Below are 25,000 nucleotides of genomic sequence, written 5' to 3'. Positions count from 1 at the left end.
GTATCCGTCCATAACAAGTGGCGCTCACCCCCATAGTGCACTGTGCACGCTCCCCAGAGGAAATACACCATAGTGCACAGTGCACGCTCACCAGAGGAAATACACCATAGTGCACTGTGCTCGCTCACCAGAGGAAATACACCATAGTGCACTGTGTACAATCACAATGGAAATACACCATAGTGCACTGTGCACAATCACAGGGGGAAATACACCATAGTGCACTGTGCTCGCTCCCCAGAGGAAATACACCATAGTGCACTGTGCACGCTCCCCAGAGGAAATACACCATAGTGCACGGTGCACGCTCACCAGAGGAAATACACCATAGTGCACTGTGCACAATCACAGGGGGAAATACACCATAGTGCACTGTGCTCGCTCACCGGAGGAAATACACCATAGTGCACTGTGTACAATCACAATGGAAATGCACCATAGTGCACTGTGCTCGCTCACCGGAGGAAATACACCATAGTGCACTGTGCACAATCATCTGTGTAAATAAACCATAGTGCACTGTGCATGCTCCCCAGAGGAAATACACCTGAGTGCACTGTGCACAATCACAGGGGGAAATATACCATAGTTGAATTGAATAGAATTCCAGTGATGGCTGCTTAATGTCCCCTCCCCCCAGTGCTGGACCTTCATAGACGTCCTCTATAGCAGTAACCATACTATAAAAGTGATCTGGGTGGTTGGGGTCCTATGATGAGAGCAGGTTGGTGGATGGACGTGAAAACACACGTTGTTTTGTGTTCATCCATTTGTGTTCCCTGCCTGGACCGCGTCGCTCGCTCACCTCGCCCTCTCTCTGTATAGAAGGACTACACCCTGTATTTCACAGGCTGACACCCAGGTATAGTGTCAGACCAAGGCTGGGAATGCTGCAGTCAGAGTTGCCCACCATGTGTTATACTGTATGGGAGCCATATACATGACAGAAATCCAAGGCTCAGCTGGCATTTCTGGGGTAGAGTTCCCCTTATGTTTCACCATTTACTGTATTAGCTATAGCTGATATTCCCATTGAAACCAATGGGATGTGCATTGCATGTGTCTGTAATATGTGCAAATGCAAGGCCGTACAGCAGTATAACACTTCCTTATAGCAGATATGCCCGTGCGTCTCCTGGCAGCCGCAAAGCCGGGGTGATGAGGACCCAGTGATACGTGTGCAGGAGGAGGATGCAGCCGCCATGTGACAGGATCCTGTATATAAACTCCACATCACAAGTATGTGCGCAGCTGATTCGGGGCTGGCCATGCTGCTGCCGGGGTCACCTGAAAGGCGTACAATCTCATGCGCCAGCAAAAATCTTATCAACTTATTTCAGGAAGTTAGATTTGTAACTTACCTCTATTTAAAAATCTCCAGTCTTCCAGTACTTATCAGCTGCTGTATGTCCTGCAGGAAGTGGTGTATTCTCTCCAGTTGGACACAGTGCTCTCTGCTGCCACCTCTGTCTATGCCAGGTACTGTCCAGAGCAGGAGAGGTTTTCTATGGAGATGTGCTGCTGCTCTGGACAGTTCCTGACATGAACAGAGGTGACAGCAGAGAGCACTGTGTCAGACTGGAGAGAATACACCACTTCCTGCAGGACATACAGCAGCTAAGTACTGGGAGACTGGAGATTTTTTTTTTTAATAGAAGTAAATTACAAATTTCTGGCACCAGTAGATTTCAAAGAAAAAAAAAGTTGGTGAACTACCCCTTAAAGAGATTTGGAACTTTTTCGCCGTTTTGTTTAGATTTGCAGTGGTCAGACCAATGGTCTTTGCATTATACAAGGGGAGTAAGCCGTAGCTATATTCCTCATCTGTGTTTGGCTCCGCTTGCTGTCAGTGAACGGGATTGCCTATTGTTTACATTTAGAGGAGAACTGGTTATGGTAACCGGTGTTCACAGATGCAGGAGCCGTCACAGTGTATCAGTGCTCTCCCGTGTCTCCCTGCAGCCATGTCATACCTGAGAGCTCAGGTGTCATTGCTGCAGCTGTTTATAAGCTATGAATCTCATCATACCCGCACAGTGAAAGCCTTGCCTACCCAAGCGTGCTGGGAGTTGTAGTCCTGCAGCAGCTGGATAGCGGCAGGTTGGGATCCCCATGGTAGAGAAAGCTATTTGCTCGTGAATTCCTGTGTCACAGCAGCAGATTAATCTTTTCCTTTGCACGGTGTTGGTGTCGCACACCCAGGGACCTGCAGCCACGTCAGCTAAACAAAGACAAAACCACCGGACCGCCCTGCACAAACACTGGCGGATCACCTGTAGAGCCTCCTAATCCAGCTGATCCCACAGCTGTTCTGCTGCCCGTATACAGTGAGGAGACCTGTGTAAAGTGAGGAGACTCATATACAGTGAGGAGACCTGTGTAAAGTGAGGAGACTCATATACAGTGAGGAGACCTGGGCTGTATACAGTGAGGAGACCCATATACAGTGAGGAGACCCATATACAGTGAGCAGCCCCGGGCTGTATACAGTGAGGAACCCCATATACAGTGAGGAGCCCCGGGCTGTATACAGTGAGGAGCCCCATATACAGTGAGCAGCCCCGTGCAGTATACAGTGAGGAGCCCCATATACAGTGAGCAGCCCCGGGCAGTATACAGTGAGGAGCCCCAAGCTGTCCTGCAGCCTGTATACAGTGAGGAGCCCCAGGCTGTATACAGTGAGGAGCCCCAGACTGTATACAGTGAGGAGCCCCAGGCTGTATACAGTGAGGAGCCCCAGGCTGTATACAGTGAGGAGCCCCAGGCTGTATACAGTGAGGAGCCCCAGGCTGTATACAGTGAGGAGCCCCAAGCTGTATACAGTGAGGAGCCCCAGGCTGTATACAGTGAGGAGCCCCAGGCTGTATACAGTGAGGAGCCCCAGGCTGTATACAGTGAGGAGCCCCAGGCTGTATACAGTGAGGAGCCCCAGGCTGTATACAGTGAGGAGCCCCAGGCTGTATACAGTGAGGAGCCCCAGGCTGTATACAGTGAGGAGCCCCAAGCTGTATACAGTGAGGAGCCCCAGGCTGTATACAGTGAGGAGCCCTGGGCTGTCCTGCAACCTGTATACAGTGAGGAGCCCCAGGCTGTACACAGTGAGGAGCCCTGGGCTGTCCTGCAGCCTGTATACAGTGAGGAGCCCCAGGCTGTACACAGTGAGGAGCCCCAGGCTGTATACAGTGAGAAGAGCCCCAGGCTGTATACAGTGAGAAGAGCCCCAGGCTGTATACAGTGAGGAGCCCCAGGCTGTACACAGTGAGGAGCCCCAGGCTGTACACAGTGAGGAGCCCTGGGCTGTCCTGCAGCCTGTATACAGCGAGGAGTCTCGGGCTGTATACAGCGAGGAGTCCCGGGCTGTATACAGTGAGGAGCCCCGGCATGCCCTGCAGCCTGTATACAGTGAGGAGTCCCAGGCTGTATACAGTGAGGAGCCACAGGCTGTATACAGTGAGGAGCCCTGGGCTGTCCTGCAGCCTGTATACATCATTACCGGAGCATCATATCAATATGATTCACGTCTCCTTCATTTTGAGAAGCCAATGTCAGATTTCTCAAGGATTTGTGATTCATCTGGGGATGATGTGCTCTAGTGACGCCGTTCCTCAGACGTAGGGCAATGTATCAGAGGATTTGCATGATGGGGGTTGTAGTAACATTGATAATACAAGGACACACAGATCTTCCAGTAATCGGCTCTGCAGGGCTAAACAGTGGGTTATGCTGGGACTTGTGGTCATACAGCAGACGCCCATGTAGATGTTCATCTCACAGACTATTCTGGGCAGCTATGTGCTGTATATTATAGGGTTAACCCAGACCTAACACCAGGATAATGCAGGGCTGCAGCGGTTTATGAAGCTCCCCGTCTGACGTTACCATGGTTTCATTGATCCTTCGTGTTATCAAGGGGTTAAGTCAGGTATTGTGTACTTTACCATAGTAGCGCCCCCTCTTGTTTACATCCTTCTACGTATCATCTGATCATTTACCTATAATGTTTAGACCTTTAAAATTTCTACTTTTTAGCCTAATAGATAATCTGTGGGTGTACAGACTATAATAGCCCCCACCGCCTAATATAGTGTTGCCTCCTAGTGCTGTGACCCTCCGGGGCCTGAACTCCATAGCCCTGTGATGTGTCCCCCCGGATCCCATAGCCCTGTGATGTGTCCCCCCTGGACCCCATAGCCCTGTGATGTGTCCCCACGGATCCCATAGCCCTGTGATGTGTCCCCCTGGATCCCATAGCCCTGTGATGTGTCCCCCTGGACCCCATAGCCCAGCAATGTGTCCCCCTTGACCCCATAGCCCTGTGATGTGTCCCCCTCCCCGGGACACCATAGCCCTGCGATGTGTCCCCCCTGGACCCCATAGCCCTGTAATGTGTCCCCCTGGACCCCATAGCCCAGCAATGTTTCCCCCTGGACCCCATAGCCCTGTGATGTGTCCCCCCTGGACCCCATACCCCTGTGATGTGTCCCCCCTGGACCCCATACCCCTGTGATGTGTCCCCCCTGGACCCCATACCCCTGTAATGTGTCCCATATGGATCCCATAGCCCTGTGATGTGTCCCATATGGATCCCATAGCCCTGTGATGTGTCCCGTATGGATCCCATAGCCCTGTGATGTGTCCCCCCCCGGGACACAATAGCCCTATGATGTGTCCCCCCTGAACCCCATACCCTTGTGATGTGTCCCCCCTGGACCCCATAGCCCTGTGATGTGTCCCGTATGGATCCCATAGCCCTGTGATGTGTCCCCCCCCCCCCCCCCGGGACACAATAGCCCTGTGATGTGTCCCCCCTGGACCCCATACCCTTGTGATGTGTCCCCCCTGGATCCCATAGCCCTGTGATGTGTCCCATATGGATCCCATAGCCCTGTGATGTGTCCCGTATTGATCCCATAGCCCTGTGATGTGTCCCCCCCCCCCCCTCCCCCGGGACACAATAGCCCTGTGATGTGTCCCCCCTGGACCCCATACCCTTGTGATGTGTCCCCCCTGGACCCCATAGCCCTGTGATGTGTCCCATATGGATCCCATAGCCCTGTGATGTGTCCCCCCCCCCTCCTCCCCCGGGACACAATAGCCCTGTGATGTGTCCCCCCTGGACCCCATAGCCCTGTGATGTGTCCCATATGGATCCCATAGCCCTGTGATGTGTCCCATATGGATAATTGTATAAATAGTAAGTATAATTGTGGTATACTAACCATGTGTATAACACATTTCCCAGGCTATCGAATATGCTAAAAAGTAACTTTTATTGATATCGAGATAAAATATTAATGGTATACAACAAGGTGCAAGAAATTCTGTACAATATATACAATGTACATAACGCACTGTCTCTCCAACAAAAAACAAAACCAAAGGACCAACAGAATTGTTGGATAACACAGTAGCTCAGATGTACTCTTATGTCCTATTGTGTCGGTATTGTTTTTAAGTGGTTCGTACCGGTCACTGTCTGTTTAGGAACAGTTCCGTCCCAAGTTTATCACAGCGTGTCTTACGGTACGTATGTATGTCAAGCAGGTCACTGTCTGTTAGGGATATACAATCCCATGTATGTCACAGTGTGTCCTGTCACCAATGGTACCGTCACCTACACCCAATATGTCCCATATGGATCCCATAGCCCTGTGATGTGTCCCATATGGATCCCATAGGCCTGTGATGGGCCCCCCATGGATCCCATAGCCCTGTGATGTGTCCCATATGGATCCCATAGGCCTGTGATGTGTCCCATATGGATCCCATAGGCCTGTGATGGGCCCCCCATGGATCCCATAGCCCTGTGATGTGTCCCATATGGATCCCATAGCCATGTGATGTGTCCCATATGGATCCCATAGGCCTGTGATGGGCCCCCCATGGATCCCATAGCCCTGTGATGTGTCCCATATGGATCCCATAGCCCTGTGATGTGTCCCATATGGATCCCATAGGCCTGTGATGGGTCCCCCATGGATCCCATAGCCCTGTGACGTGTCCCATATGGATCCCATAGGCCTGTGATGGGCCCCCCATGGATCCCATAGCCCTGTGATCTGTGTCCCCTGATTCCCATAGTCCTGTCATGTGTCCCCCCTGACCCCATAGCCCTGTGATGTGTCCCCCCAGAGACCCCATAGTCCAGTGATGTGTGCCCCCTGGACCCCATAGCCCTGTGATGCCTTCACCCCCACACACACATCAATGAGCCTTGTGGCCCCCATCGCCCTATCCCCGGTCCTCCTTCCTTGGACACTGTTGGTCGGTACTGACCGATGTATACCGCGGACCCCACAGGACCGGCCGCTGTGGAGATGCTGTGACCCCAGAGTCTACACATCACTATTCATCCCTGGTCACAGTCACTCAGGTCCTTACACCCGGCCATTGTCCTCCTTCCACAGAACTGAACGGTCACTTACTCTGGATATTTCCCCCCTGACACTCGGTGTTATTTCTGCACTGCTTATGGTGATGGCTGCAGTACAGGGGAATATACCGGCAGTGCTGGGAGTTGTGCTTCCTTCCTTCCTCGCTCTCTCTCTTTCTTGTCTTCTTTCTCTATCTCTCTATCATTCTCTCTCTTATTCCTCTCTTGTTCTCTCTCTCGTTCTCTTTCTCTCTCTTGTTCTCTCTCTCTCTCTCGTTCTCTCTCTCTCTCTCTCGTTCTCTCTCTCTCTCTCTCTCGTTCTCTCTCTCTCTCATTCCTCTTGTTCTCTTTCTCTCTTGTTCTCTTTCTCATTCTCTCTTATTATTCACTCTCTTATTCCTCTCTTGTTCTCTTTCCCTCTTGTTCTTTCCCTCTTGTTCTCTCTCTCTTGTTCTCTCTTATTGTTCCCTCTCTCTCTTATTCCTCTCTTGTTCTCTCTCTTCCTCTCTTGTTCTTTCACTTCTCTCTTTCCTCTCGTTTTCTCGCTCTCTCTCTTGTGTTCTCTCTCTCTCTCGTTCCCTCGCTCTTTCTTGTGTTCTTTCTCTCTCTCGTTCGTTCTCTCTTGTTCTCTAACGCTGGAGTGCAGTGGATTTTCTATAAGATATATCTCTCTTGTTCTCTCTCTCTCTCGTTCTCTCATTGCTCTCTCTCTTATTGTTCTCTTCTCTCTCTTCCTCTCTTGTTCTTTCACTTCTCTCTCCCTCTCGTTCTCTCTTAGGGCCCTATTCCACCGGACGATTATCGTTTGCATAATCGTTAACGATTAACGATCTCAAACGACCGCTATTGCGAAAGACCTGAAAACGTTCACTCATTTCCATGGAACGATAATCGTTACTTATGATCTTAGTTGCGATTGTTTTTTCTTCGCTATTAATTCGCTATTGCGTTCGTATCTACTGCGAACGACCGAACGATGTCTTATTCAATGCGAACGATTTGCGAACGAGCAACGATAAAAATAGGTCCAGGTCTTATAAAGCGATCAACGATTTCTCGTTCGGTCATTAATCGTTAACTGCATTTCAACCGAACGATTATCGTTTAGATTCAAACGATTTAACGATAATCTGAACGATAATCGTCCGGTGAAATAGGGGCCCTAATTGTTCTCTTGTTCTTTCACTTCTCTCTCTTTCCTCTCGTTCTCTCACACCCTCTCTTGTGTTTTTTCTCTCTCTCTCTCTCTCTCTCTCGTTCTCTTATTGCTCTCTCTCTTATTGTTCTCTTGTTCTCTCTCTTTCTCTCTTGTTCTTTCACTTCTCGCTCTTTCCTCTTGTTCTCTCTCTTTCTCTCCTGTTCTTTCACTTCTCGCTCTTTCCTCTTGTTCTCTCTCTTTCTCTCTTGTTCTTTCACTTCTCGCTCTTTCCTCTTGTTCTCTCTCTTTCTCTCCTGTTCTTTCACTTCTTGCTCTTTCCTCTTGTTCTCTCTCTTTCTCTCCTGTTCTTTCACTTCTCGCTCTTTCCTCTTGTTCTCTCTCTTTCTCTCTTGTTCTTTCACTTCTCGCTCTTTCCTCTTGTTCTCTCGCGCTCTCTCTCTTGTGTTCTCTCTCTCTCCTGTTCTCTCGCTGCTCTCTCTCTCTCTCTCTCTCGTTCTCTCTTGTTCTCTAACGCTGGAGTGCAGTGGATTTTCTATAAGATATATCTCTCTTGTTCTCTCTCTCTCTCTCCTTCTCTTATTGTTCTCTTTTTCTCTCTCTCTTCCTCTCTTGTTCTTTCACTTCTCTCTTTCCTCTTGTTCTCTTGCGCTCTCTCTTGTGTTCTCTCTTGCTCTTTCTTGTGTTCTATTTCTCTCTCTCGTTCGTTTTCTCTTGTTCTCTAACGCTGGAGTGCAGTGGATTTTCTATAAGATATATCTCTCTTGTTCTCTTTCCCTCTCACCTCCTTTCTCTGTATTTCTTACTCTTATACTCCATCTCCTTTCCCCCTTGTACCTGATGTTGATCTCCTAAGATTCTCTCCCCCCCCCCCCCCTTGTTTCTCTTCTCCATCTCATCCGTCTCCCTCCATGTCTCTCTCCCACATCAGGACATGTGAACAGAAGCCCCGAAGGCCGCCTATAATGTATAAGACCTCCTCCATCTGTATCTGTGAGATGATGAGAGCTGAATTCTGTATTACAGATCCCTCCTGTACATATCCTGGCTCCTTGTCGGCCTCCTGGACCCCTGAACCCCCCATACATCCTGGAGCTAGAGGATGGCCATGTTTCCCTAACCATGTGCACCAGATGTATGACGTTGCCTGCACGTTTCTGGCATTGTAGCCCGTGCGGAGATGTCATGTGTCCAGGTGGACATGACACAGTGATGGCTGCAGCATATGTGCAGATCAGGACCTGGACAGCTCTGCTAATATATTAATGAGATGTGTGTGGAGGCTCGCCGCTCCTGCAGCGGGGGGCGCCGCAGCCTCATGCTTAATGGTTTCCATGAGAGATGTGTGCACAAATACAACACTGTAATCCCATTATTACCTCACGTGTCACTGCATTCCCACCTCTCATAGCTGCTCAGTAAGGACTGTAAAAGCACATAGGCAATGTGTGGTGCCCATATAACCCTGCCCCTGTGCGCCCGTATAACCCTGCCCCTGTGCGCCCGTATAACCCTGCCCCTGTGCGCCCGTATAACCCTTGCCCCTGTGCACGCCCGTATAACCCTCGCCCCTGTGCGCCCGTATAACCCTGCCCCTGTGCGCCCGTATAACCCTGCCCCTGTGCGCCCGTATAACCCTCGCCCCTGTGCGCGCCCGTATAACCCTGCCTCTGTGCGCCCGTGTTACCCTGCCTCTGTGCGCCCGTATTACCCTGCCTCTGTGCGCCCGTATAACCCTGCCCCTGTGCGCGCCCGTGTAACCCTCGCCCCTGTGCGCGCCCGTGTAACCCTCGCCCCTGTGCGCGCCCGTGTAACCCTCGCCCCTGTGCGCGCCCGTGTAACCCTCGCCCCTGTGCGCGCCCGTGTAACCCTCGCCCCTGTGCGCGCCCGTGTAACCCTCGCCCCTGTGCGCGCCCCTGTAACCCTCGCCCCTGTGCGCGCCCGTGTAACCCTCGCCCCTGTGCGCGCCCGTGTAACCCTCGCCCCTGTGCGCGCCCCTGTAACCCTCGCCCCTGTGCGCGCCCCTGTAACCCTCGCCCCTGTGCGCGCCCCTGTAACCCTCGCCCCTGTGCGCGCCCCTGTAACCCTCGCCCCTGTGCGCGCCCCTGTAACCCTCGCCCCTGTGCGCGCCCCTGTAACCCTCGCCCCTGTGCGCGCCCCTGTAACCCTCGCCCCTGTGCGCGCCCCTGTAACCCTCGCCCCTGTGCGCGCCCCTGTAACCCTCGCCCCTGTGCGCGCCCCTGTAACCCTCGCCCCTGTGCGCGCCCGTGTAACCCTCGCCCCTGTGCGCGCCCCTGTAACCCTCGCCCCTGTGCGCGCCCCTGTAACCCTCGCCCCTGTGCGCGCCCCTGTAACCCTCGCCCCTGTCAGGGACTGTCCGGAGCAGGAGAGGTTTTCTATAGGGGTTTGCTGCTGCTCTGGGCAGTTCCTGACATGGACAGAGGTGGCAGCAGAGAGCACTATGTCAGACTGGAGAGGATACAGCAGCTGATAAGTACTGGAAGACTGGAGATACAGAACTAAATTACAAATCTATATAACTTTTTGATACCAGTTGATTTGAAAGAAAATAAATATTTCCTGAGTTCCCCTTGAACGATTGAACTTGGCAGCGTTTCCTGACCTGTTCAAAGAGGCTTGTGTCCAGTCCAGACAATCCTGTGAACAGCCTGGACTATTGACTCATACATGTTACCTGCACTAATACATTGTAACAAAGTGTCAGCACAGGAGAGTGGTTTGTGCTTAGGATAAGATGCATGGCGGGAATATGCTGCCATGTTTTGGCTGGTCTCTGTAGTGCGGCAGAGATACAAGAGACACACCGGGGTAATGTAAGTATATGGAGGATGCGCTGATGGTGACCTGTGGCCTCTGTATTGTGTTTGCTGTAATATATATATATATATATATACACACAGTGTATATCTTGTTTACAGATGGTAGCACCTTGTATGTATGTATTTCCCAGCTCTTCTCTCTATGGTCGCTGTCTCCTCATTGTCACCATAGATTACGGATATTTTCCATGTACTTTTCCATTCTCTACCTGCCTCCTATTTACTCCTATATACGTCTTTATAAACGGGGTTTGGCAACATGGCCCTTTTATTTTTGGACTCTGAACACCCCCAAGTGGTCTTAGTGTGACATTACATGATAGGCAGTACTGCATTGTGAGGGTATGCGTACAGTATATATCCCACAAGCATCAGGGCAGGTGATAATCTGAGGAGAGTAATAGAGGCGACTGGGAGGTCTCCAGCAGGAACAGGTCTGTCACACCAGTGCAGAGTATTTCAGGAAAGAAGTATGCCGTCTTTGTGGTGGTACAATGGTCTGTCCATGCATCTGATCTTGGTAATGACTGGTTTCACTCTTCTGCACCCCAAGTGTCAGTATGTCACTATCCTGTGTCCCCAAGTGTCACTATCCTGTACCCAGAGTGTCACTGTCCTGTACCCCAGGTGTCACTATCCTGTACCCAGAGTGTCACTGTCCCGTACCCCAGGTGTCACTATCCTGTACCCCAAGTGTCAGCGTGTCACTATCCTGTACCCCAGGTGTCACTATCCTGTACCCCAAGTGTCAGCGTGTCACTATCCCGTCCCCAAGTGTCACTCTACTGTACCCCAAGTGTCACTATCCTGTACCCTGTGAATATATCTGTATATAACATGATGTGGATGGTCAGTGAGGAGTTAACAGGCGGCTGAACTGTCTCCCTTGCCACTCGGCCCGGCAGTGAAGCATGGCGGCCGGTGCTGATAGACTCCATCACCAAGACACAAGACAGATGTTTGCTGCAGGTCGGGGCTAATGTTATTGAGCGGCCGTGTGTCTGTATTGCTGCAGGCGTGGGTGGAAAGATGGCGTCAGGAACAGATTTGTTCTTGATTGCTTAGCACAATGCAGAATCCAGATACCCGGTATCTAAGCCTAGGTACAGTCCATGTGAGGGCTGACCACTATATGGAGATTGGGATTTACCCCTTGTTGTCCGCCACTTTATATGTATCTGAGACGCCATAGTCTGGGCTCTGCTTTAACCTTGTCTTCCATTTGTGTCTTTCAGCCTCTCTATGTCACAACAGTCTGAACTGTCCTCTACAGAAGAGGGAGGTCTGTCCTCAAGGCTTGGGGAAGTGTGGCCCCTGTATTCACGGATACATAGAAAACAGCGAAGGAAAATGCGAGGAGGCAAAGCAAGGTAAATGTGCGGAGATGGTGCATGCACTCAGGTCTGCTCCACCTGCAGCCGCCGCTTTCTGCTCTTTGTTTTCAAATACGTCCGTCCATGACATGAATATTATAAATCGTCCCCACCTGTCAGCTGTTCAATAGGGATTGTTATTCTGGTATTATTTACATCTGCTGACCTAGAAGCGGGGAATTCATCAGCCCATGGAGGGCTGAATGGTTCACGGACGGCAATGTTCTCCGAACCTGAATTTGAGTTTTGGGCTCTGAAGAAGTTGGATGCCGCCCTCGGGCTCTATCCATTCTCTGCAGATGCCAGGAGTCAAAGAAAGCCAAAGTCGCATCAGTCCTGATTGTAACCAAGTGGATTTGTAGAAACTATGCAGGATTCCTCTTTCCAGGGAAACCAATAGGGGTTATGGAGGAGAGAGTGGGCAGAGGAGTCGGGAGAGGAGCGAGCAGAGGAGTCGGGAGAGGAGCCCGGAGAGTGGTGGGTGGAGGATCTGGAGGGGGCTGAGTGGTCACCTTATGCTCAGGCAGGTTGTAGGTGTATGAGGGGATCAGGAGAGGTAGCTTTTAAGTGAGCGCTCTCCTATAGATGTGCTGTCAGCCCCCTCTCTATGTGCCCCTCTCTTCCATGTGCCTCTCACCAGCAGTTACACAGTAATCACCATCTAAGCGGTTCCTTCTATCAGACAGTCCGTGTAGCCATGAGGTCTACTTCCCAGCAGACAGCACATAATTCTCCTCTCTCCGACTGATGACACGTGGTGATGGATCCTGTAGATTCATGGCTTCAGGGACAGTACAGGGAGGAGGGCAGATCTCGTCCTGTTCTTTCCCTGTGCCGAGACTTCATCTCATGGAGGATGAGTCAGTGATGGTGGGTGGTCGGCCAGGCGATCCCCTCCAGCCTCCGTTATATAATGGATAGTATCATCTACCTGGAAACTTGGGCAGTGTCAGGGCAGCCGTCATGCTGAATCCCATGGATCATAGAGATGTTTTACAGCCCCGTTCTGACATTACAGCCTGTACCCTTGAGCACAGGCAATTACCGTCCTTGGATGACACAGGAATTAAAGGGACTCCCTGATACAAGGCCAGACAGCTTTATATGCCGCAATTCCATGTAACCCAATGCTATCTGTCTCTGAGGACACAAGGACCTCTCTGGTTCAGTAACACATGGACGAAAATAGCTGAGGATGGATGATGTGTTACAGCTGCCCCCATTATAGCTCAGTGATGGGTTATAGCTCAGTGATGATACATCTGAGACTGGGAAAGCTGGGTTATAGCTCAGTGATGATACATCTGAGACTGGGAAAGCTGGGTTATAGCTCAGTGATGATACATCTGAGACTGGAAAAGCTGGGTTATAGCTCAGTGATGATACATTACATCTGTACTGGGAAAGCTGGGTTATAGCTCAGTGATGATACATATGAGACTGGAAAAGCTGGGTTATAGCTCAGTGATGATACATCTGAGACTGGGAAAGCTGGGTTATAGCTCAGTGATGATACATTACATCTCTACTGGGAAAGCTGGTTATAGCTCAGTGATAGTACATCTGTACTGGGAAAGCTGGGTTATAGCTCAGTGATGATACATCTGTACTGGGAAACCTGGGTTATAGCTCAGTGATGATACATCTGAGATTGGGAAAGCTGGGTTATAGCTCAGTGATGATACATATGAGACTGGAAAAGCTGGGTTATAGCTCAGTGATGATACATCTGAGACTGGGAAAGCTGGGTTATAGCTCAGTGATGATACATTACATCTGTACTGGGAAAGCTGGTTATAGCTCAGTGATAGTACATCTGTACTGGGAAAGCTGGGTTATAGCTCAGTGATGATACATCTGTACTGGGAAACCTGGGTTATAGCTCAGTGATGATACATCTGAGATTGGGAAAGCTGGGTTATAGCTCAGTGATGATACATCTGAGATTGGGAAAGCTGGGTTGTGGCTCAGTGATTATACATTACATCTGTACTGGGAAAGCTGGGTTATAGCTCAGTCATGATACATCTGTACTGGGAAAGCTGGGTTATAGCTCAGTCATGATATATCTGATACTCAGAAAGCTGGGTTATAGCTCAGTAATAATATATTTGAGACTAGGAAAGCTGGGTTATAGCTCAGTGATGATACATACGAGACTGGGAAAGCTGGGTTAAAGCTCAGTGATTATACATTACATCTGTACTGGGAAAGCTGGGTTATAGCTCAGTCATGATACATCTGAGACTCTAAAAGCTGGGTTATAGCTCAGTAATGATATATTTGAGACTGGGAAAGCTGGGTTATAGCTCAGTGATGATACATTACATCTGTACTGGGAAAGCTGGGTTATAGCTCAGTAATGATATATTTGAGACTGGGAAAGCTGGGTTATAGCTCAGTGATGATATATCTGAGACTGGGAAAGCTGGGTTATAGCTCAGTGATGATACATTACATCTGTACTGGGAAAGCTGGGTTATAGCTCAGTAATGATATATTTGAGACTGGGAAAGCTGGGTTATAGCTCAGTGATGATACATTACATCTGTACTGGGAAAGCTGGGTTATAGCTCAGTGATGATATATTTGAGACTGGGAAAGCTGGGTTATAGCTCAGTGATTATACATTACATCTGTACTGGGAAAGCTGGGTTATAGCTCAGTAATGATATATTTGAGACTGGGAAAGCTGGGTTATAGCTCAGTGATTATACATTACATCTGTACTGGGAAAGCTGGCTTATAGCTCAGTCATGATACATCTGAGACTCGGAAAGCTGGGTTATAGCTCAGTAATGATATATTTGAGACTGGGAAAGCTGGGTTATAGCTCAGTGATGATACATTACATCTGTACTGGGAAAGCTGGGTTATAGCTCAGTAATGATATATTTGAGACTGGGAAAGCTGGGTTATAGCTCAGTGATTATACATTAAATCTGTACTGGGAAAGCTGGGTTATAGCTCAGTAATGATATATTTGAGACTGGGAAAGCTGGGTTATAGCTCAGTGATGATACATTACATCTGTACTGGGAAAGCTGGGTTATAGCTCAGTGATGATATATCTGAGACTGGGAAAGCTGGGTTATAGCTCAGTAATGATATATCTGAGACTGGGAAAGCTGGGTTATAGCTCAGTCCAGTGCCACCTTGTGCTGGCTTCCTCTCACTGCGCCCTGTTTGCTATGACTGGTGCAGACTCGGCGTACATACAATTGGCTGATTCCATGAATAATTCAGGCCGCTAACTACCCGGCAGGTGTGCTCACAGCCAGCGGAAAATCCACACAATTACCGCTCCTATAACACAGCGCCAGGACACCTGTTGTTGTTCCAGCAAAAGGAGAACTAGAATTCCCAGCATGCCCAGTGCGTGCTCCATTACAGATGGCGAGCCATAAATCACCTAAAGCCGCCATGATGGATGGGACTGCCCCCGGCTGTAATATTGTTGATGTGGAAGATGCTCTGCCGTAGATTATAGGTAATGTAATTGTAGTGTTACCCGGCTGGGGAGACACGGCTGCCGCATTAAACATTCATGGAAAGCTGCTTTATTGTGTGGCGGTCTTCCTCTCCGTGCCTGGGGATACGTGCCAGCCGTAATGGCGTTCATCCAATAGTACAGATAGATCTCAGGGAAGAAGACATCACATCCCCTGGCCAAACCTGCATTCTCCTTGTAGCCCCCCCCATATGTAGCCCCCCCGGACAGCGGAATCTGCTGAACCATAGAATGAAGCCTATGGTACCAGCAGAGATGCGCACGGCCGCGAGCTGGGGTGAGATGCGGAATCCATGGTGGGTGATCCGCCGGGATACGCTCAGAGGCGAGGTGAAATTTGTTTTCTTTTAAATCTATTGGTGCCAGAGATTTGTAATTTACTTCTATTTAATCTCCAGGCTTCCAGTACTTATCAGCTGCTGTATGTCTTGCAGAAAGTGGTGTATTTTCTCCAGCCTTAGGAGAGCAGGAGAGGTTTTCTATCGGAATTTGCTGTTGCTCTGGACAGTTCCTGACATGGACAGAGGTGGCAGCAGAGAGCACTGTGTCAGACTGGAGAGAATACACCACTTCATGCAGGGCATACAGCAGCTGATAAGTACTGGAAGACTGAAGATTTTTTTTTTTAAAAAGTAAATTACAAATTTATATATCTTACCAGTTGATTTAAAAGACAAGAAATGTCACCGGAGTCGCGCTTTAATCCCTGTGCCTCTGTGTCTTATGCAGTGTAGGTTGCTATTGGAGCATCTACCCTGATATATATGGTAGTACTCTTAAACTGTTTTACAATGTTCTATCAATCCCATGCAGCAGAATAGACTCGGACCCCGGCTGTTGGTGTAGTGCCATGTTCTACCAGTAGGGGGAGCTGTAGGGAAACGTTCATACAATGCTGATCCGATTTTGATTCTCTGAAACATGTTGAAAATACATAGGGTTTTTTTTTTTTACTTTTAAAGTAGATTTAGTGCAGGTTTCTTCCTCATGTGGATGGGATGAACAAGACTGCACAGAAGCAAAACACATGTGAACACGGCCTAACCGATCCTGCTGATCCCAGGGACTATTCTATGCACAGATAACTGAGCGATTCACACTCTTCTCACGGTTGCAGTGGGTAAATGTTCGGTGACATCTTATGTAACCGTTCTTATCATAAGGATAAACGTCTTCCTGGCATCTTCCCTCCAGGGTCTTATTTTAGCCTTTGGATTCCCTTCGTGACGGTGACACGTCGGGTGAGTCTCCCAAGAGTCTGTTGAGTTGGAGAGACGCCACCTCGTCCTCTTACTGGAGTGGAGCCGTGCCCAGATTCATCAGCCTGCAGGCGGTGGTGTTTCACGGCGCCCCCCGTGGGCTTCACATTGCGCAGTATGTGCGGTGACTAATCGCCATAGACTCTATGTATATGCACCATACAGGGCAGAAGATGAGCCGATTCCAGGAACGTGATGGCGAGGTGTCGTCTGATGAGGGGGCTCCAGAGTGGGATCCATCTGCCCCTGAGAATCTGCTGCATAGAGAAATGTGAGATGCCTGAACTGGTGGCTAATGCTGGACCTAGCCAGTGGTCTCAGCTCATTGCCCCCTCTTCTTCTATATGGACCTAGCCGGTGGTCTCACCTCATCCACCTCTTCATCTATCTGGACCTAGCCGGTGGTCTCACCTCATTGCCCCCTCTTCTTCTATATGGACCTAGCCGGTGGTCTCACCTCATCCACCTCTTCATCTATCTGGACCTAGCCGGTGGTCTCACCTCATTGCCCCCTCTTCATCTATATGGACCTAGCCGGTGGTCTCACCCCGTTGTCCCTTTCTTCATCTATCTGGACCTAGCCGTGGTCTCAACTCATCCACCTCCTTCATCTATCTGGACCTAGCCGGTGGTCTCACCTCATCCACCTCATTCTTCTATCTGGACCTAGCCAGTGGTCTCACCCCGTTGTCCCTTTCTTCATCTATCTGGACCTAGCCGGTGGTCTCACCTCATCCACCTCCTTCTTCTATTTAGACCTAACTGGTGGTCTCACCTCATTGCCCCCTCTTCATCTATCTGGACCTGGTCGGAGGTCTCACCTCATTGCCCCCTCTTAATCTATCTGGACCTGGTCGGAGGTCTCACCTCATTGACACTTTTTCCATCTATCTGGACCTAGCCGCCCCCACCACAGACTGATATCCCCCCCCCCACCACCACCACCACCACAGACTGATATCCCCCCCCCCCCACCACCACCACCACAGACTGATATCCCCCCCCACCACCACCACAGACTGATCCCCCCCCCCACCACCACCACCACAGACTGATCCCCCCCCCACACCACAGACAGATCCTCCATCGCACCACCACCACAGACAGATCCCCACCACCACAGACAGATCCCCACCACCACCACCACAGACTGATCCCCCCCCACCACCACCACCACAGACAGATCCCACCACCACCACAGACAGATCCCACCACCACAGACTGATCCCCCCCCCCACACCACAGACAGATCCTCCATCGCACCACCACCACAGACAGATTTCCCCCGCACCACCACCACAGACTGATCCCCCCCACCACCACCACCACAGACTGATCCCCCCCCACACCACAGACAGATCCTCCATCGCACCACCACCACAGACAGATCCCCCCACCACCACCACAGAATGATCCCCCCCCCCCACACCACAGACAGATCCTCCATCGCACCACCACCACAGACAGATCCCCACCACCACAGACAGATCCCCCCACCACCACCACAGACTGATCCCCCCCCCACCACCACCACAGACAGATCCCACCACCACCACAGACAGATCCCACCACCACCACCACAGACTGATCCCCCCCCCACACCACAGACAGATCCTCCATCGCACCACCACCACAGACAGATTTCCCCCGCACCACCACCACAGACTGATCCCCACCACCACCACCACAGACTGATCCCCCCCCACACCACAGACAGATCCTCCATCGCACCACCACCACAGACTGATCCCCCCACCACCACCACAGACTGATCCCCCCCCCCCCCACACCACAGACAGATCCTCCATCGCACCACCACCACAGACAGATTCCCCCCCGCACCACCACCACAGACAGATTTCCCCCACCACCACCACAGACAGATTTCCCCCACCACCACCACAGACAGATCCCCCCCACCACCACCACAGACAGATCCCCCCCACCACCACCACAGACAGATCCCCCCCACCACCACCACAGACAGATCCCCCCCACCACCATCACAGACAGATCCCCCCCACCACCACCACAGACAGATCCCCCCCACCACCACCACAGACAGATCCCCCCCACACCACAGACAGATCCCCCCCACACCACAGACAGATCCCCCCCACACCACAGACAGATCCCCCCACACCACAGACAGATCCTCCATCGCACCACCACCACAGACAGATCCCCCCCCCCCCACACACCACAGACAGATCCTCCATCGCACCACCACCACAGACAGATCCCCCCCCACCACCACAGACTGATCCCCCACCACCACAGACAGATCCCCCCCACCCCCCCACCACCACCACCACAGACTGATCCCCCCCCCCCCCACACACACCACAGACAGATCCTCCATCGCACCACCACCACAGACAGATCCCCCCCCCCCCGCACCACAGACTGATCCCCCACCACCACAGACAGATCCCCACCACCACCACCACAGACTGATCCCGCCCCCCCCCACACACCACAGACAGATCCTCCATCGCACCACAGACAGATCCCCCCCCACCACCACAGACAGATCCCCACCACCACCACCACAGACAGATCCCCCCACCACCACCACCACCACAGACTGATCCCCCCACCACCACAGACTGATCCCCCCACCACCACAGACTGATCCCCCCACCACCACAGACTGATCCCCCCACCACCACAGACTGATCCCCCCACCACCACAGACTGATCCCCCCACCACCACAGACTGATCCCCCCCCACCACCACCACCACAGACTGATCCCCCCCCCACACCACAGACAGATCCTCCATCGCACCACCACCACAGACAGATTCCCCCCCGCACCACCACCACAGACAGATTTCCCCCACCACCACCACAGACAGATTTCCCCCACCACCACCACAGACTGATCCCCCTCCCACACCACAGACAGATCCTCCATCACACCACCACCACAGACAGATCCCCCCCACCACCACCACAGACAGATCCCCCCCACCACCACCACAGACAGATCCCCCCCACCACCACCACAGACAGATCCCCCCCACACCACAGACAGATCCCCCCCCACACCACAGACAGATCCCCCCCACACCACAGACAGATCCTCCATCGCACCACCACCACAGAAAGATCCCCCCCCACACACCACAGACAGATCCTCCATCGCACCACCACCACAGACAGATCCCCCCCCACCACCACAGACTGATCCCCCACCACCACAGACAGATCCCCACCACCACCACCACAGACTGATCCCGCCCCCCCCACACACACCACAGACAGATCCTCCATCGCACCACAGACAGATCCCCCCCCACCACCACAGACAGATCCCCACCACCACCACCACAGACAGATCCCCCCCCCCACCACCACCACAGACTGATCCCCCCACCACCACAGACTGATCCCCCCACCACCACAGACTGATCCCCCCCACCACCACCACCACAGACTGATCCCCCCCCCACCACCACAGACTGATCCCCCCCCCACACCACAGACAGATCCCCCCCCCACCACCACAGACAGATCCCACCACCACAGACTGATCCCCCCCCACACCACAGACAGATCCTCCATCGCACCACCACCACAGACAGATTCCCCCCCCCGCACCACAGACTGATCCCCCACCACCACAGACAGATCCCCACCACCACCACCACAGACTGATCCCGCCCCCCCCACACACACCACAGACAGATCCTCCATCGCACCACAGACAGATCCCCCACCACCACCACAGACAGATCCCCACCACCACCACCACAGACAGATCCCCCCCCCCCCACCACCACCACAGACTGATCCCCCCACCACCACAGACTGATCCCCCCACCACCACAGACTGATCCCCCCCCCCACCACCACCACAGACAGATCCCCCCCCCACCACCACAGACTGACCCCCCCCCCCACCACCACAGACAGATCCCACCACCACAGACTGATCCCCCCCCCACACCACAGACAGATCCTCCATCGCACCACCACCACAGACAGATTTCCCCCGCACCACCACCACAGACTGATCCCCCCCCCACCACCACAGACTGTTCCCCCCCCACCACCACCACCACAGACTTTCCCCCCCCCCCACCACCACAGACAGATCCCCTATCGCAACACCACCACAGACTGACCCCCCCCCACCACCACAGACAGATCCCCTATCGCACCACCACCTCAGACTGATCCCCCACCATAGACTGATTAGCCCCTTCTTCTTCTCTATATGAAGCAATCTGTTGCATAGAGAGGTCTCCCCTGGGGAATTGTTACTCATGCAGTCGATATAGCAGTGTAGACCATCCTGTGTGATGCGGCACGTGACGGCCGCAGCATCAGGACCCTTCTGTGTATTGATATATTAATGGTTGCCCACGGTGATGCTGTCCCGGCCGGGCTGTGATTGGCTGTCGCCCAGTTGCAGTGTGCGTGGGATGAGAGTTCCCTGCTTCTCCCACACTGTCTGAGCTCACACTGAGCGCTCGTCTCGGCTGTGCTGCATCCGCGCTGCATCTTGTGCCTTATCCCCTGGCCGCTTCCTCTCACCTCAGCTGCTCTTACAGCCAACATGAAAGCCGACCACCCACTGTTTACAAAGTGGCTGTTGTGCGCCCTGTGGTCACTGACCACTGGCTACCACCTCCACCATAGCGAGCCCGGGCATCGTCACCACCACGGAGGTGAGTGCCATGTGTCATGTGTGGTGTATATGGACAACTCGTACAACCATCATCATCTGTCCTCTCCTTGTGTTATGTGTATAGTGTATATGGATGTCCCTCCTTGTGTGTGCATGTGTGTGTTATGTGTGTGGTGTATATGGACGTCGCCTCCTTGTGTGTGCGTGCGTGCGTGTGTTATGTGTGTGGTGTATATGGACGTCGCCTCCTTGTGTTATGTGTATAGTGTATATGGATGTCCCTCCTTGTGTGTGTGTTATGTGTGTGGTGTATATGGACGTCGCCTCCTTGTGTTATGTGTATAGTGTATATGGATGTCCCTCCTTGTGTGTGTGTTATGTGTGTGGTGTATATGGACGTCGCCTCCTTGTGTTGTGTGTGTGGTGTATATGGACGTCCCCTCCTTGTGTTATGTGTGTGGTGTATATGGACGTCCCCTCCTTGTGTTATGTGTGTGGTGTATATGGACGTCCCCTCCTTGTGTTATGTGTGTGGTGTATATGGACGTCCCCTGTGTGTGTGTGTGTGTGTGTGTGTGTGTGTGTGTAGTGTATATAGACATCCCCTCTGTGTGTTGTGTGTATTGTATACGGACGTCCCTCCTTGTGTTGTATGTAGTGTATATGGACGTCCCTCCTTGTGTTGTGTGTAGTGTGTATATAGACGTCCCCTCTGTGTGTTATGTGTGTAATGGATATGGACGTCCCTGCTTGTGTTATTTCTGGAGTGTATATGGACGTACCCTCCTTGAGTTATGTGTGTGTAGTGCATACCTACGTCCCTCCTTGTCTTATGTGTGTATGTGTAGTGTATATGGACGTTCCCTGTGTTTGTTATTGTTATGGCTGTTCTTGGGGTTCGGCCACACACCGCACAGAATCCTCGCCGTGTCCTCCATTATGTTCATTATGAGAATTTTTCGTTGACTTAAATGAGGAGGTAGAAATACTATATGTGTATATATATATATATATATATATATATATATATATATATATATATATATACTGATATAAGTCAGTCTGCACCGATACCGCAGCATGTGGCTGTGCCCAACTATAGATAGAGAGATACAAAGATAGTTAAGAGAGATAGATAGAGAGGAAATAGATAGTTAGAGAGATACATAGAGAGGAGATAGAGATAGAGAGATAGAGGTCCATTTACACAGAACAATTATCTTACAGATTATCTGCCAAAGATTTGAAGCCAAAGCCAGAAACAGACTATAAACAGAGATCAGATCATAAAGGAAAGCCTGAGATTTCTCCTCTCTTCAAATCCATTCCTGGCTTTGGCTTCAAATCTTTGGCAGATAATCTGTCAGATAATCTTTCTGTGTAAATGGAATCATAGATAGTTTGGGTCCCAGCCCTAGGACAGCAGGTGCTTTGTCTCTCCCTGTATTCAGGGTCACTGGCGTCCAGGCTCTGTGCACGTCCGCTCTCACATGGACTGAAACGTGATGTGTTGCGGAGCCTTGAGAACAGCCGTGGTGATGGGGAGATAGCATGGTCACATCCACATCTCCACTCACCACCACAGAGCGCTGTGGATCATCTCCATAAATACAGAGGATAGAAGTATACGCTAGTATATACACCAGCTTTGCAGAACAATACAGAGGTTGCTGATCCCATATGGACTGCAATTAGCCCTTTCCCTGCATAGAGCAGCTGATACAAGAGAGCACTAGCTTCCAGTATAGCAGATGCAGTGTATCTTAGTACCAGCCGCTCACATTGTCTCTGACCCTTGTTTTTATGCTGTTTGTTGTTATTTTACCATTGACCAATAGGGTGCGCTGCAGCGCTGTTGTATTGCTAAATGAAGTGCCCCAGCATCTCCCTAATGTACATGAAGCCCATTCCCTGGGGAGTGACAACTTCTGCAACTTTAAAAAAAAAAAAAAAAAAAAAAAAAAAAAAAAACCTTTACAGCTTCTCTGCTTGCTGTAAGTGAATGGAAGGATCCTGGCTTCTGTTTGTAGGAATAGAGTTTATAATTTCTGTTTTAGTCTAGACAATCACGGTCTGGGCTAAGCATACTGGATCCTATATAGCCAATAACCCTTCAAATGGAAGATCCCTTTAATGGGGCACATTGGTCAATACCCCAGGGGTGTCCTCTGCATGGTTTATATTGATGTTCCCCAGCCTATAACTCTCCAGCTGGTGCAAAACTACAACTCCCAGCATGCCCAGCCTGTGTCTCTCCAGCTGGTGCACTACTACTACTTTGGCTGTCAGAGCATGCTGGGAGTTGTAGTTTTGCCAGAGGTGGGGGGGATGCTGGTTTCTGCATTTGATGCGTTATATAGCTGAGGTCTCTGGTATACAATATCCACCATATTCCTGATGAGACTTGTAGCCCCCGCGTTGCTCGGTCAGGCCGTCTGCGTTTGGTCAGTAAATAGTGATTGTGTATTAGGCGTCTGGAGCAAGGTGACAACTCTAAATCCTTTGATCAGTCGTAGGTGAAGACAAACATCTCACCTGAGGCCAAGTCCATTGTGTCCTCCTGTAGCTGCCTTATCTGTAGTAGACCTGTAGGCGATGGGCCAGACATAGGGGGAGACATAAAATATATATATATATGTGCCCAATGTTATACATGTATATTCTCCTGTATAGGCCTTGTCTGCAGCAGTCCTGTAGGCAATGGGCCAGACATGGGGGGATTATATATATATATATATACCCAATGTTATATATATCCTCCTGTATCGGTCTTATCTGGAGCAAACCTGTAGGCAATGGATATCTATATATATAGACCCAATGTTACATATATATATTTTCCTCTATCAGTCTTATCTGGAGCAGACCTCTTGCAATGGCCTAGACACAGGGATGGATGGAGTGAGTGAGTGAGTATAGCAGGTGCAGTACTTAAGTGTGAACTTGGGAGTGGGTGCCAGCAATTTCCACTGTGGAACCAACCATGTATATAAAAGGTATATCACCGCAGCACTCCGGATGTGATCAAACAAGTGGATTTTTTGCTCCCAAAGGTGCGACATTTTGCTCATACAATCGGAGCTTTCTCGAGCTTCTCAAGGCTTGAGAAAGCTCTGATTGTATGAGCAAAACGTCGCACCTTTGGGAGCAATAAATCCACTTGTTTGATCACATCCGGAGTGCTGCGGTGATATACCTTTTATATAGAGAGATAGATAGATATAGAGAAATACTCTGCAGCACTCAAATCGTAAAACAAAAAAACACACAGTGTATCACTTGTGCTATTGCTGTACATTGTTATATGGAATAAATCCATGTTTTGCATGTTTTTTCACCATTTCAGTGCTGCAGAGTATTTCTCTATATTTGACTCAATCCTTGGTCTGGGATTTGTCTGCGGGCACCTGCATCGTCCCTTTTAAAGAGTGCTGCCCATCTCCGCTACATAGATAGATAGATGTATATAGGTGTAATTCAGCAGCCCAAAATTTGGTGCAGGTGGGTGCCTGTTGCAGCTCCAACCACGAGCTTCCTTATATAGTAAAGTAAGTCCAATGGCACTCCAAGGTAAGGTGCAAAAAATTAGGTGTTCATTCTAATGTTCTTGGGTAACAACAGAGAGAGAGATGGATGGATAGAGAGATGGATGGATAGAGAGATGGATGGATAGAGAGATGGATGGATAGAGAGATGGATGGATAGAGAGATGGATGGATAGAGAGATAGGAAATAGAGAGATAGGAGAGAGAGATAGGGGAGAGAGAGAGAGATGGAGGGAGAGAGATGGATAGATTGGATATATACATATATATATATATATGTAGAGAGAGAGAGAGATGTATAGAGA

General features: G+C 50.8%; 1 protein-coding gene across 4 annotated transcripts in view; it reads left to right on the top strand.

Annotated features, from left to right (window-relative positions):
• NPDC1 (neural proliferation, differentiation and control 1) overlaps window positions 1–25,000 on the top strand; it is a 62,695-nt gene that overhangs the window by 18,809 nt on the left and 18,886 nt on the right. For 2 of the 4 annotated variants that reach the window (XM_069943795.1, XM_069943794.1), the window contains exon 2: window positions 11,605–11,739. In XM_069943795.1, the coding sequence (XP_069799896.1) occupies window positions 11,605–11,739 (135 nt within the window). Of the gene's footprint in view, window positions 1–11,604; window positions 11,740–20,981; window positions 21,191–25,000 lie in introns of those variants that run through there. The other 2 variants (XM_069943797.1, XM_069943796.1) reach the window with 1 other exon arrangement.

Source organism: Dendropsophus ebraccatus, chromosome 10 (assembly GCF_027789765.1).
Source record: "Dendropsophus ebraccatus isolate aDenEbr1 chromosome 10, aDenEbr1.pat, whole genome shotgun sequence".
Classification (NCBI taxonomy): domain Eukaryota; kingdom Metazoa; phylum Chordata; class Amphibia; order Anura; family Hylidae; genus Dendropsophus; species Dendropsophus ebraccatus.
This window is presented reverse-complemented; position numbering and strand designations above follow the sequence as displayed.